We start from the raw sequence: 14527 nt of genomic DNA, 5'->3' as shown, positions 1-14527 counted from the left end.
GGGTATATGGGCACTCGACTATGGGATCGTGGATATGAATGATGGGTATATGGGCACGGGACTATGGGATGGAGGATAATTATAATTTGTTATAACTAACCACAGTTAGTTACTATGCACGGAGCCGGGCTATTCAGCTAGTTACAATATAAAACAAGCTACTTAATGCTGCTAAATGCCACTTCCAACAGGTGGCTTCATGGTGAGAAAAAAATGTAGTGAAACAGTGCGCAATATAGTACTAGACAAGTATCAACTTCAACATTGGACGATCCTCTCTGGTCCTCCAGCTATCCAAACATCGTCTTCAAGGCAGTCCTCACATGTTAATAACAAAGATCCCATAGTCCTCACATCTAGTTGTATATAAGCAAAAATGTACTTATGGACCAAATGCCAATAGCATGGCATTTATTCAGTGTTTTCTTCAAGCTTTTGTGTCATCAGCTGGAAAGCATGCAACTGAAAAAACATTTCGACACTTCTATTCACGTTCAAGTAAATGAGTCATGTGTTAGTGGAGCGCCCCCACAGGGCCTTGCGTTACTCAGTACCGGGCTGGTCAGGTTCTTTAAAGGGAGATGTGTCACAGTGGCAGTGACCCGGTCCGTGGCCCTGTGCGTCCAGTAAAGATGGAGATTTATGAAGGATGATAATAGGGAAAATGATGGAGAGATGGTAGGGAAATAGGGAGTTTGTCATGACGCCACCCGTGATATTCGGCAATGATAGCTGACGCTGCACTGCAGATCTTCTGGGATGATGTTAGGGCAGCAGAGATGGTGAAGCTCTCCACGGGTAGAGCTGTGTCCCAGGGCAGTTGAGCCGGTGATGGTAAATGCGGTGCAAGGCAGGCGAGACGCAAATGACTCGAACACACTTGGGTGCAGTTTCAGGGTTTTTACTCACAATTCCTGCGTATATAGTGACCCACTTGGCACTGTGTCCTTCGGGGGAGGGGTCCAGCAAATTCCCAGGTAGTTTGGGAACACCTTTTCAGGACTCCCCTTTATGTTCACCTTTTTTGGCAGTCTCTCTGTGCTGATCTCTTCTTTCCCTCCTGCCCTGCGCCTCCCCAAGCCAGCAGCCTTGGACCTTGCCGGGTGACGTGGGTCAGGCCCTGGGGTCCTATTATCTCTATGGCTGCCTTTTTGAGGAATGGTTGTGGCTGGGGCACTTAAAGTTACCTCAGCCTCCAGCTTGCTAGCTGAGCCTCATTTGGTATTCTTCAATAGACTAAGGGCCGGCTCCCTCACAGCGACCTGGTCCTTCCTTTCCAAGATACGGGCCCCACGGTTGGCTTTAGCACTACCTGTGCCCCTAGGACCCCTTCTATTCTCTTAGGAGCTTTCTTCTTATTAGAGGTGTCTCTCTGACCCTTACTCTCCCCACGTCTATCCTGCTCCTCCGCTGTACCGTCACCAACTGACTCTTTCTAGAACAATCTTCCTTTTACTTCAGCCTTAACTCTGCCCACCAACTGCCACTGATTGGATGTCCCTACTCACACCACCTCCTAAGCTCCTTCCCTTCTACCTACCTTTGTCCACTAACTCCCCAACACCCTTTTCTTGCCAGTCTGGGATGAGGCCATCCTCCCGAAGGGTACACCCAGATGCCCAGACTAACTTGGTGTGTGATGGGTGCTAGTGTTAGGAGTCCTGGGTGGTGCTCCCTCCTTACCTGAGGGTGGGATACCACACCTCTGGATGAGGTGCAGTACCTCTGTGGCAACTGGACCCTCAGGGGTGCCACATTAGTATATTATATAGTTGGATATATTCTAAACATCCAAAAATGTAACCATCTACCTATATCTATAGATGGATATCTAGATGGTTAAGTTTTTGGGTGATATAGTATAGATATCTAACTACTAGACATGTGAACATAGGCCGATAATCACAGCAAGCTTGCCGTGTATTGTAATGCATGCAAGCTGTAGAAGCAAACTATTACAAATTTTTTTTTGATTTTTTTTTTTGCATTAAATTGAATAAAAGATGACTAGATGTGTTACGTGAAATGCTGATTTAATGTATTGGGATATAAAGTGTGTAACAGAAAATAATGTATTGTTGCTTTTTCAGGAGGTGGTGCTTATTCTGCTCCTTGACACTGTCTGGATGACCCCGACCTACATACAGCTGCAGAGACAGATCGGTGGAATCAAGAGATGTGGCCCCATGATGTCTTGATTTATGGCCTGCACTTAAAAATTTTTTCCCTCTCAGTTGTAAACCTTTCAGAATAAAACTTCACGAACTGATCAGACATTTTCAGTCTGCAAAATTCCCAGTTTCCCCAGAATGTTTATTAGTACTAGGCGGCTAAAAAGATGCCAGTTTTTACATATTTTGGCATCTTGTTTTGTCATGTCCTTAATGCTCATGTGGGTTCAGGATGACAATGCTGTTGTGAACCACATCAAATCCTATTCTTACAGATACATCATTAATAGCTATAATTTTTTGAATTACAGCCTGTCTATAGTACGGGATAAATCTGATGCACACGGCTACAATTACTTGATCAGCAACAAAGATAAATGTCGGAATGAAGATGTGCTCCTCATTCTCTTTGTAAAAACATCACCGGAGAACCGAAGACGCCGGGATGCCATAAGGCAGACATGGGGTAATGTGGATTATATACGTTCCCAATATGATGCCAACATGAAAGTTATGTTTGCCCTTGGAGTAGAGAGAGACCCTACAAAACGCAATTTGCTCCAAAAGCAACTTGAAAATGAAAACAAAGTATATAATGACTTGGTACAACAAGACTTTCTGGACACTTTCCATAACTTAACATTGAAGTTTCTTCTGCAGTTTGGATGGGTGAATGCATACTGTCCCAATGCAAAATTTATAATGACTGCAGATGATGACATTTTTATTCATACACCCAATCTGGTTTCCTACTTGAAAGGTTTGGACCGAATTGGCGTCCAGGACTTCTGGATTGGTAAAGTCCACCGGGGATCGCCTCCCGTTAGGAACAAAAATAGCAAGTATTATGTGCCTTATGAAATGTATCAGTGGTCATCCTACCCTGATTACACCGCAGGGGCTGCCTATGTTGTTTCTCAGGATGTGGCCTCTAAAGTGTATGAAGCCTCACAAACTTTAAATACCAGTCTATATATAGATGATGTTTTTATGGGAATTTGTGCCAATAAGGTGGGAGTTGTGCCTCGGTATCATCATTTCTTTTCAGGGGAAGGAAAGGCCCCTTATCACCAATGCATCTATAACAGAATGATGACTTCTCATGGACATCTAGAAGATCTTCATTATCTATGGAAGCAAGCCACAGATCCAAAAGTGAAGGAATTGACATCTGGCTTCTGGGGTGATGCTTACTGTAGATTAATAAATATGATGCTCCTTTGTAGGATTCGATACGTGGATACATATCCATGTTCTGCAGCATGGTCCTAATACTTGAATAGATCTATTAGCTAAATATTGTATTTTTGTGCCCAATCCCACAAGTGATCTTCAAGCTGTAACATCATTTTTTAGAATACCATTTTGTATGTGTCCTCTCCTTGTGACAGTGTCAAATTTTTCATGCTTTCTTTACCATGCAGTTGATTATGCTAGTTCATATTTTTGACATTTATGAAGAAAAGTGCATAACTAGAAAATCTTGCAGATCACTCTAATACACTGCTGAAGAATTTCACTTATGAGCATCAATGTCATTTTTGTTTGGTCAGTTGGGTGTTTAGTTGTGGAAACTCTCTATACCTTCCGCTAGCAATTAGAAGGCTATATTTGATGCCCAGCAACATTGGATGCATTTATTTAGTTTGAAGATTTTGTCTGGGACTTTAACATTGACGGCCTATCCTTAGGATAGCTTATCAATATAGGATCGCCTCGCCGACCAGCTGTTCCAGGTGTTCAGCGGTGGCTGGAACTGCTCGGGTATGGAGGTGAATAACTACATCAACAGAATAGAATCTGTCTCCCTGCTAAAAACGGGTACTGCATATCCACACCCCTATTGATTTGAATAAGTGGCGGATATGTAGTACCCGGCTGCAGATGCTATTCTGTCGATGGATTTGTCCTGGCAGCTCTATAACTGAGCAGTTCTGGCCTCTGGCGACACAGGGAACAGCTCCTGTGCCTGGGTTCTGGGTGTTGCACCCCTACTGATCAGACAATGAGGACAGGCCATTAATGTTAAAGTCCCAGACAACCACACTAACCAAACAATACATCTTCTGAACGTCCATTCCTTTCCTGTAACTTGTATGTAAGATCAGTATTCAACAGCTTTAACTTCCTTGCTGAAGATTCTTTGCAAAAACTACAATAGATCTAAAATATCCAGTGCTTTGTATTATTAGAGACCTTTTGCTTTCTATCTTCTGTTCCCTTACTACTTTTCACTCATCTGGTTGTGGATACTGTAAATGGCCTGTGTGCGCTTTTCTCTCTGTCATATACCTATCAAAGTGTCACGTTTGTTGGTCTTTTTTAATGAAAACTGTTGCCTTTTTACACCTGATCATTTCTGCAGTCTGTGGATCGACTATGGTGAAGGCACGACTGCTTAGTTCTGCATTTTATAAGCCATGAAAGCGGAAAGTATCACAGAAGGGCAGAGGTCCCACAGCTCTCTGGCATCTGCTGCTGACTGCAGGATGTTTTAATATACCTCTGACTCATGTGGAGATCACAGGATTAGTATTTCTCTACAAGCGGACAGCAGTGTCGGCTACACCATGAGTTATTTGCAAAAATGTGATTTTTAGCTTTTATTTTTAACCCAGTTGGTGTGCCCCTCGGTCTTATGCAAATGAGCATGTAATAAATATATATTAGTGTTTGTTTTTCTATCTTTACGCTCAGTTGGCAAATGACAATTCTTTACTTGATAGCCAAAAGATATCTATTTTTTTTTTTTTTGTTTTTAACACAGCCAGTGATGGTGAAAAAAAATAAAAAAAGCAACTTACCTTATCATTCCACTGCCAATTCTTTGCTGATTCCTTGCTAATTCCTGCAGGTCTCTTTTTACCTGACTTTAGCAATGTTGTCATCTCAATGTGTGACCGCTGCAGCCGATCACTGGCCTAGTGGTATTAAGATGGCTTGTCATTGGTGAAGCCAGGGAAGTGGAGATCAGCAGGGGGCTGGGGAGGCATTGGCCTGGGAGCAGCTGTGGATTGGTAAATTGAGTATTGCTCCTTTTTACATTATCGGCTGTATTTGTCATGGATAATGATCACTGGAAAAGTTATACAGAGCACCTTAGTATGTCGAACATTTGGATGCTTTCTTCTGTACACTTTTTAGATCTCCCTATACATACCAGAAATGAGCCATGATCACAAAATTTGTATTTTGACATTGCGGATCTATACTATATAATAATCCATGTAATGGCTCCAGGGAAGAACACCTCTGTAACAAATCAGCCATAGGTTTAGGGGAGAATATATAATACTAGCTATTGCACCCGTTTTACGCCTGAGTGGAGAGGGCGGGATTGTGGTGCCGGAATCGGTGCCTGTGCAGCCCACGTTTTCCGGTGCAATTTTCTTGAAGGCGCACTGCAGTGTGTCTTCAAGAAAATGGCACTGGAAAGTGCGGACTGCGCAGGCGCCGATTCCGGCGCCACAACCCGCCTCTTCTGACATCACATCGATACCCCGCGGCAATACCGGATCGGTAACTTGTTGTGCCGGAGATCGCGATATGTGTTCAGTGCTTACGCATACCGCGATCTCCTAGGCCACACTCCTCATCGCCGGATGCGTTACTTTGTGAGGTCCAGACTGCGCAGGCCAGAGTGACGCTCCTAGCGTTATATAATATTGTATCACATGAAGTGCTTATGGCTCGATTAGTACAAAAACCTCATATGCCTTTGTATGAAATCAGGCACATAATGAGGTAGAGAATGAGGTTTCAGACTTCTATTGATGAGATAATGCAGCGCTGCAAACTTTAATGTTGTAAAGAGCCATAATCTAGTTCTGAACACGAGGCCCCTAGTAGAGGAGGCGATGGGAAGGAATTACTGAGCGCGTAGTGTTGCACTGGTTTTGTAGTTTCTGCAGTTAATGCTCAGTGAAAACACATCAGTCTTTCAAGGATGACATCATTTGTTTAGGCCCATCTACTTCTAGTTTCTGCTGCTTTCTGCTGAGCACTCGCCAGCTCGTACAATTTTATAAAATGCTGTTCCTCTTATGATCGTATTTTGTTGTTTTTTGTCGATAGAGCTTTTATATTTACAATTGGCATTTGGCTTGTCAATGTGAGAGTAGCGTGAAGTACAGCAGGTCTGTTCAAAAATACATTTATTTTTCTATGGCATTGAATACGAGTTATTTATTCTTAGTTATGAAGGCCTACAATGTAAGCTGGCCTGAACTGTAATAATGTTTTGCACCTTGTGGTCACTAATCTTGATGAAAGGACCCTAGGCGTGCACTGTTTATCTGCTTGGGGCCTGTCAGGTGCAGACCTGGAAAACCTGTTCTGCTGCTGTGACTGGTCTCAAACTTTAGGTTTTGAATTTTTTTTTAATAAAAGAGAAAAACAAATCCTCTAGTAGAGTTTCTCAGTTGAGGATTTTCTTTTGTGTAGTAGAAATATAAAGTTTACAGCGTGAGCATAGATTTAGGGTGTATGTAGTGGTACTGGGCCATGCAGGCAAAGAACAGCAGTGCAAAACTGCACATTTTTACAATGAATTGATCTTGTTTCACAGTTTATACAGTTAAAAAAAACAGTAGTTTCACTGTCATACCTTTTTAGGGTGTATGCACACGCTGCAGATTTTTTCTGCAGAAAAATCTGCATCGCTTGGCGTAAAACGCATGCAGTTTTCCTTGCGGATTTCTATACTTTGTCCAGTGGAATTGATGCAGATTCTATTGCGGTTTGGGCTGTGCGGATGAGAGAGAGATGTATGTTCGTTGTCCTCGGAACGAAAACTGCAGCTGCGGTTCCGCAAAAAAGATGTGACATGCTGCGGAAAATAGTCAGCAAATCTGCCTGGAAATTTCCGCAGCATGTGCACAGCGGATTTGGTTTTCCATAGGTTTACATGCCGCATGGAAACTGCTGCTTATCCGCAGGACTAAAACCGCAAAGTGTGCACACACCCTTAGAAACCACATAGTCAAAGCCCACGTTGCAGATCTTTGCAGCACACTACCACTATATTGACGGGCATCCCTAGTCTTTCACCATAATCTTCCAGGTATTATCGAGCAAAAATGGAGAGCATGCCAGCCCTGTTGTCCATCTCTGAAAATGACAAAAGAAGGTGCTCAAATGCTGCTGCTCTTGAAAAGCACACATTAGTTTGTAGTAAAACATGGATTACATATGGCTATACCATATAAATATCCTTGAATGTTATGTCTAGTTGCTAAAGCCATCTTACTTCTTTCCTCTCTCCACCATGTTAATAAGTACGACCATTGTCCTTGGTAACATGGGGTGAGTAACATGTGTGATTTTATTTTTCTTTGTACATTATTAATTTTGTACGTTATTTATATTAATGATTTTTGTTGCATTTTAGAAGTAATTTCAGCTATTTTTGTAAAGTTTTCTTTCCAACAGTTTTCAATAAATAACTATTTAGAAAAATGGCTTTGAAGTGATCACTCAACACACACTGATCTAATTGTTCTGCTCCTTTGCTTCCAAGGATGAGAAATCTGTATGCCAGACCGTGGAGGTCTATTTTGACTATAAATTACCATTGAAGCATATTTAATGTTTTTGTTTTCTTGTTGCATGGGTGTTTAAATAGTGGAAATTGTTATGTATTTTGTATTTTTCTACCCTACCAGCGGTTCCTTCCCTGCCCATTAGAAATTTTCATACAACTTCTAAAAATATCTGCATAATGTAGAACGGTAGACAGAAGACTGCAGAAGAGGGTGCAGGGGCAGTACCTCTCCATGTCTGTGTGAGCTTTGTGCTGTGATTGGGGATAGGGAAGACATAATTTTGCCTGACAGCACACATCACAGTTCTTGCAAGATGAGCCTGCCATTGCAGTAGATAAGAGAACACCTAAAAAGTTCACAGAATCCATCAGAGGAAAATAAACAACTCCCCTCGGCCCTGCGTTCTCCAAAATTTGTAGATGTACAAGTCTGCAAAGCTAAGGCTAGTTTCACACTTGCTTTTTTTTGCAGCGCGTTTTTCCCGCAAAAAAACGCATTGAAAAAACGCATACATAAGCATACAACTGCTGCATTTTTTTCAAGCATTTTTATGAGCATGCATGAAAAAAACGCAGCGTTTTTATGCGTTTGTATGCGTTTTTAGCGCGTTTTTACCGCGTTTGCGTTTTTTTCCAACATTTTTAGGTGGCCCCTCACACTACCCAAACCATGACTTTACTAACCCTAACCCTAACCCCTCGGCCCTGCGTTCTCCAAAATTTGTAGATGTACAAGTCTGCAAAGCTAAGGCTAGTTTCACACTTGCTTTTTTTTGCAGCGCGTTTTTCCCGCAAAAAAAGCATTGAAAAAACGCATACATAAGCATACAACTGCTGCGTTTTTTTCAAGCATTTTTATGAGCATGCATGAAAAAAACGCAGCGTTTTTATGCGTTTGTATGCGTTTTTAGCGCGTTTTTACCGCGTTTGCGTTTTTTTCCAACATTTTTAGGTGGCCCCTCACACTACCCAAACCATGACTTTACTAACCCTAACCCTGACCCTAACCCTAACCCTGACCCTAACCCTGACCCTAACCCTTAACCAAATCATACTTAACCCTAACCCAAACCCTAAACCCTAACTAACCCTAACCCTGACCCTGACCCTAACCCTTAACCAAATCATACTTAACCCTAACCCAAACCCTAAACCCTAACTAACCCTGACCCTAACCCTAACCCTGACCCTAACCCTTAACAAAACCATACTTAACCCTAATCCTGACCCTAACCCTGACCCTAATCCTTAACAAAACCATACTTGACCCTAACCCTGACCCTAACCCTAACCCTGACCCTAACCCTTAACAAAACCATACTTAACCCTAATCCTGACCCTAACCCTAACCCTGACCCTAACCCTAACCCTGACCCTAACCCTTAACAAAACCATACTTAACCCTAATCCTGACCCTAACCCTGACCCTAATCCTTAACAAAACCATACTTAACCCTGACCCTAACCCTGACCCTAACCCTGACCCTGACCCTAACCCTGACCCTAACCCTTAACAAAACCATACTTAACCCTAATCCTGACCCTAACCCTGACCCTAATCCTTAACAAAACCATACTTAACCCTAACCCTGACCCTAACCCTTAACAAAACCATACTTAACCCTAATCCTGACCCTAACCCTGACCCTAATCCTTAACAAAACCATACTTAACCCTAACCCTGACCCTAACCCTGACCCTAACCCTGACCCTAACCCTTAACAAAACCATACTTAACCCTAATCCTGACCCTAACCCTGACCCTAACCCTTAACCAAACCATACTAAACCCTAACCCTGACCCAAAACCCAACCCTAACCCTGACCCTAAACCCCCTTAACTAACCCTAACTCTAACTCAAACCCCTAAATTCCATGGTTAAAAAAAAAAAACGCATATGCAAAAAAACGCTTACATGAGCATGCCAGTGCGCACATATGCGCATCCATAGGCTATAATGGCCATTTTTAGCGCAAAACGTGCGCATATGTGCGCATGCGCTTTTTTGCAGGGCCAAAAAATGCAACATGATGCGTCTGGAAAATCCAATCGCACACCCCAAAAAAACGCAGCGCATGAAAATCGCATACATGCGCTTACAAGCGCGCAGGTATGCGCACCCATGTTAAAGATAGGGGAAAAAACGCATGCGCAGGTTAGCGTTTTTTTCCAGCGCTAAAAAACGCAAATGTGAAACCAGCCTAAGGGCTTAATAAAAGAAAAAAAAAAACTCCTAAGACTCTTGTAGAAATTAGATGAGATGGCTGAACCCGCTGATCTCGGCAGGACTGGACAACCAAGTAACAACACCTTTTTGTTTTCATGGGAGAAAGGGAAATACAAGTGCTTCTCACTAAAATAGAATATCATCAAAAAGTTAATTTCAGTTCTTCAATACAAAAAGTGAAAACTCATATATAGTCATTACACACAGAATGATCTATTTCAAGTGTTTATTTCTGTTTATATTAATGATTGTCTTAGAGCCGATAAAAACCCAAGAGTCATTATCTCAGTAAATTAGAATAATTAGGAAGCCTTTACAGGTGTTTAAGTGTTTAAAAAGGTCCCTTAGTCTGTTGCAGTTGGCTCCACAATCATGGGGAAGACTGCTGACTTGACAGATGTCCAGACGGCAGTCATTGACACACTCCACAAGGAAGGTAAGCCACAAAAGGTCATTGCTAAAGAAGCTGGCTGTTCACAGAATGCTGTATCCAAGCATATTAATGGAAAGTTGAGTGGAAGGAAAGGGTGTGAAAGAAAAAGGTGCACAAACAACTGGGATAGCCACAGCCTTGAAAGGATTGTTAAAAAAAGGCCATTCAAAATCTTGGGGGAGATTCACAAGGAGTGGACTGCTGCTAGAGTCATTGCTTCAAGAGCCACCACACACAGACGTATCCAGGACATGGGCAACAAGTGTCGCATTCCTTGTCAAGCCACTCATGACCAATGGACTATGCAAGAAGCATCTTACCTGGGCCAAGGAAAAAAAAGAACTGAACTGTTGCTCAGTGGGCCAAGGTGTTGTTTTCAGATGAAAGTCAATTTTGAACTTCATTTGGAAATCAAGGTCATAGAGTCTGGAGGAAGAGTGGAGAGGCACACAATCCAAGCTGCTTGAGGTCTAGTGTGAAGTTATGGGGTATTGTCAAGAGAAAGATGAGAGACACAAGACTCAACAATGCAGACAAACTGAAGGCTGATATCAAAGCAACCTGGGCTTTCATAACACCTCAGCAGTGCCACAGGCTGATCGCTTGCAAGCCATGCCGCACTGATGCAAAAGGGCCCTGACCCAGTATTGAGTGCATTTACTGAACATACATTTCAGTAGGCCAACATTTCAGATTTTAAAATTTTTCAAGCTGCTGTTTTAAAGAATTCTAATTTACTTAGAAAATGACTTTTGGGTTTTCATTGGCAGTAAGCCATAATCATCAACATTAACAGAAATAAACACTTGAAATAGATCATTATGTTTGTAATGACTATATAATGAGTTTCACTTTTTGTATTGAATAACTGAAATAAATTAACTTTTTGATGATATTCTAATTTAGTGAGAAGCACTTGTAAGTCACTGCCAAAGGAGTCTGGCAGTGGATTTCTTCTTTCCCAGTGGAAAATACATGATGGCTCAGTCGAACAGCGTGCGTGTTTCTGTGTTATGCATGCTGTGACAGGATGGTGAAGACATCTGTTTGCCCTAGAAGCACACCTCACAGCTCTTGCAAGATGAGCCTAGCCACTCAGTAGATAACATATGAATTCACAGGATCCAGCTGAGGTAACAACCCCAAAACCCACCCCCTTCGCCAAAATCTGTACGTTATAAACAACATGTCTGCATATCTAAATGGATGGTTGTATTTTGTCTTGTTACATACTGTAAGCGTTAAAAATGAATTGAATTTCAAAAATTTTTGCATGCATGGCTTATAAGGCTCCTCTCACTGACATGCCAGACTTTGCTTGTTACTCTCAACAAGGAGAAATGTTTCCCCTTACACTCCAGTCCAGAACCTCTCACCTGGTCAAATCAGATCTCCTACTTTGCAATGATGAAACACAACACCCTGAAACACATTGTATGCAAATTGAGATTCTGGTTTGGTTTTTACCCTTAGCCATATTGCAAGGCTCTTCAAAGAGTCAATATTGACTTTTAGGATCACTGCCTCCAATAGGTGGCCCTAGACTTCTAGTCCTCTTCCTCTCTGAAGAGACAATTTGCATAACACACTATGTATAAATTAATAGCACAGGCTATTGTAAAGAAAAGACCCTGTAATATCTTAAAATTAAAAGGAAGCTGATTTCTGGGTCTGCTTACACTTCTACCTCCCCCCCCCCCCCCTTCTACTCTGAGAAGCGATACGGCAATTGCCTTTGTCATGAGGTGATGAAACACGCGTCGGGGTGGAAACCACTCAGTTCTGGGAGTCTTCAGTCACAGCATAACACTATAAGTGCAGAACATGTAATTAGATTTTGCACCAGCAATTTATATGTTATAAATCCATCTCTGCACCTTGATGCATACAGTGGGAAAATAAGTAATACACCACTGATTTAGCAAGTTTTCCCACCTACAAAGAATGGAGAGGTCTGTAATTTATATGGTAAGTACACTTCAACTGAGAGACAGGATCTAAAAATACAATGCAATTTTCTGGTTTTTATATGATTTTTAAATAAATTGCATTTTATTACATGAAATAAGTATTTGATCACCTACCAACCAGCAAGAATTCTAGCTCTCACAGACATGTTTTTTTTAAGAAGTCCTCCTACTCTGCACTCATCTGTATAAGTGCACCTGTTTGAAGTCATTACTTATAAAAGATACCGGTCTACACACTCGATCACATTCCACCATGGCCAAGACCAAAGAGCTATCCAAGGACACCAGGGATAAAAGTGTATACCTGCCAGAGGCTGGGCTACAGTAGGACAATAGGCAAGCAGCTTTGTGAGAAGCCACAACTGTTGGTGCAATTATTAGAAAATGGAATAAACACAAGATGACTGTCAATCTTCCTGTGTCTGGGGCTCAATGCACAATCTCACCTAGTTGAGTAAGGATGATTCGAGAAAGGTCAGGGTACAGTCCAGAACTACACGGGAGGACCTGGTCAATGACCTGAAGAGAGCTGGGACCACAGTCTAAAACATTACCATGCTATAAATTATGTAAATTATACATAATTTGTCAGTGCTGGGGTAGGGTGGGCCTGTCCTCATGCTCCAAACCAGCCATTTCTCCTACCACTTTTGAAAAGTAGTTTAGGTGGGGGTAGGGCTGAATTAGCAATTCTGCAGCGCAAAATAATAGATGTTTCCACAAAATCTGTAGCATTTTATTCTTTTAAGCAAGAATAGACATCTATGTATGTCGTTCTCTTAACTTCAGCTATTTTGTCTTTTCTGCCTACCTCCTCCCCCACTAATTAGCGCTATGGGGGCACATACAATTTCAATGTACAGGGTCTTCACATTCATGATGGTGGCTCTAGATATAAGTAATGCACTATAGTCCAGCAGTCAACACAAAACAAACATTTTGTAATGACCTATCTGATACAAGGTTTGGTAAAAAATGATTCCATAACCTTTCATTGAAAGCTGGCATGTTTTCTTTTGTAAAATAGTGCCTTCTTGTATGCATGACATATGTTCAATATTTCTTGAAACATAGGCAGTCAATAATAATAATGAGCTGAAAGAAGAAAAATGAAAAATCACCATGCTGGTTATTGGCCTACCTTTTTCTAGTGCAAAGATTCTCCTCACTTTCACTCATCACTAAGGATCGGCTTGTCCCACCTTGACTTGCTTCATGCATGACTTCAATCTAGAGTTTATGGCAAATGAGAGCTATAAATTAAATGAACACTTCCATCCCGCTCTAATCAGAGTCACAAAGGCCGGAAAGAAGCCTAACCCCGCACTTTACTTCTGCCTCTTAGATTGTTAGCAATTGTCTATAGAGTTTTGTTAAAGAAAACGTTCATGAAAAAAAGAAAGCATGTACTGTAATACCTTGTCCTGCCTAAAGATCAGCAAATATTACTTTCCAACTCTTTTGTCCCTATTCTAAGAAACGACCCAACAATGACAGGAAGAATGTAGTTAAACATATCGCTTTACCTTTATGCCACCTTTTGCCTTTTTATTGTTTCGTTTTCTTGACAGATCAGCTTCGGACAGTGACTTTGGAGGTGCAGAGGGAATATCTGGAGCTCTTCGAGTGGTCGCTAAGAAAAAAAATATATATATATATATATTTTACACATTATTAACTTCCTAACTACTAATGTTTAAGCCATGTATCCACGTGATATTTTTATTCACGTTTGTAACCTGATCAAGTACCGTAATTAGTTTTTCAGTTTTTAATTTAGCTATCTGAATACATTCACAACAACAATCTCATTACCATGATATCACATGTTCATAAACATATAAGTATATAACAATGGTTATAATAATATTAAAGCAAAGTATGAGTTACAATATCTTTTGTAGACATGTGACCATCTTATAATCATATGGGAAGGCCTGCTCTCTTTGGTTATAGGGGAACCTGACAGCAGATACAGTGGATACGGAAAATATTCAGACCCCTTTAAATTTTTCACTTTTTGTTTCATTGCAGCCTTTTGGTAAATTAAAAAAAAAGTTCATTTTTTTCGCATTAATGTACACTCTGCACCCCATCTTGGCTGAAAATAAACAAATGTAGAAATTTTTGCAAATTTATTAAAGAAAAACTGAAATAACACATGGTTATAAGTACTCAGACAC

The 14527-nt window shown here is 41.2% G+C and overlaps 2 protein-coding genes across 7 annotated transcripts in view; one reads left to right on the top strand and one right to left on the bottom strand.

Moving 5' to 3' along the window:
• Window positions 1-7628, top strand: part of B3GNT5 (UDP-GlcNAc:betaGal beta-1,3-N-acetylglucosaminyltransferase 5) — a 58114-nt gene extending 50486 nt beyond the window's left edge. For all 3 annotated transcript variants that reach the window (XM_073578754.1, XM_073578753.1, XM_073578755.1), the window contains one exon: window positions 2091-7628. In XM_073578754.1, the coding sequence (XP_073434855.1) occupies window positions 2310-3443 (1134 nt within the window). In that variant the 5' untranslated portion in view covers window positions 2091-2309 and the 3' untranslated portion in view covers window positions 3444-7628. The remainder of the gene's footprint in view (window positions 1-2090) is intronic.
• MCF2L2 (MCF.2 cell line derived transforming sequence-like 2) overlaps window positions 1-14527 on the bottom strand; it is a 474009-nt gene that overhangs the window by 234025 nt on the left and 225457 nt on the right. For all 4 annotated transcript variants that reach the window (XM_073578748.1, XM_073578751.1, XM_073578750.1 and 1 more), the window contains exons 14-15: window positions 13871-13977; window positions 13486-13574 (exon numbers count right to left, since the gene is read on the bottom strand). In XM_073578748.1, the coding sequence (XP_073434849.1) occupies window positions 13486-13574; window positions 13871-13977 (196 nt within the window). The remainder of the gene's footprint in view (window positions 1-13485; window positions 13575-13870; window positions 13978-14527) is intronic.

Source organism: Dendrobates tinctorius, unplaced genomic scaffold, assembly GCF_039654945.1.
Source record: "Dendrobates tinctorius isolate UK_male_01 unplaced genomic scaffold, ASM3965494v1 ptg000060l, whole genome shotgun sequence".
NCBI lineage: Eukaryota > Metazoa > Chordata > Amphibia > Anura > Dendrobatidae > Dendrobates > Dendrobates tinctorius.
Note: the sequence above shows the minus strand (reverse complement) of the source record. Positions and strands in the feature narration are given on the sequence as shown.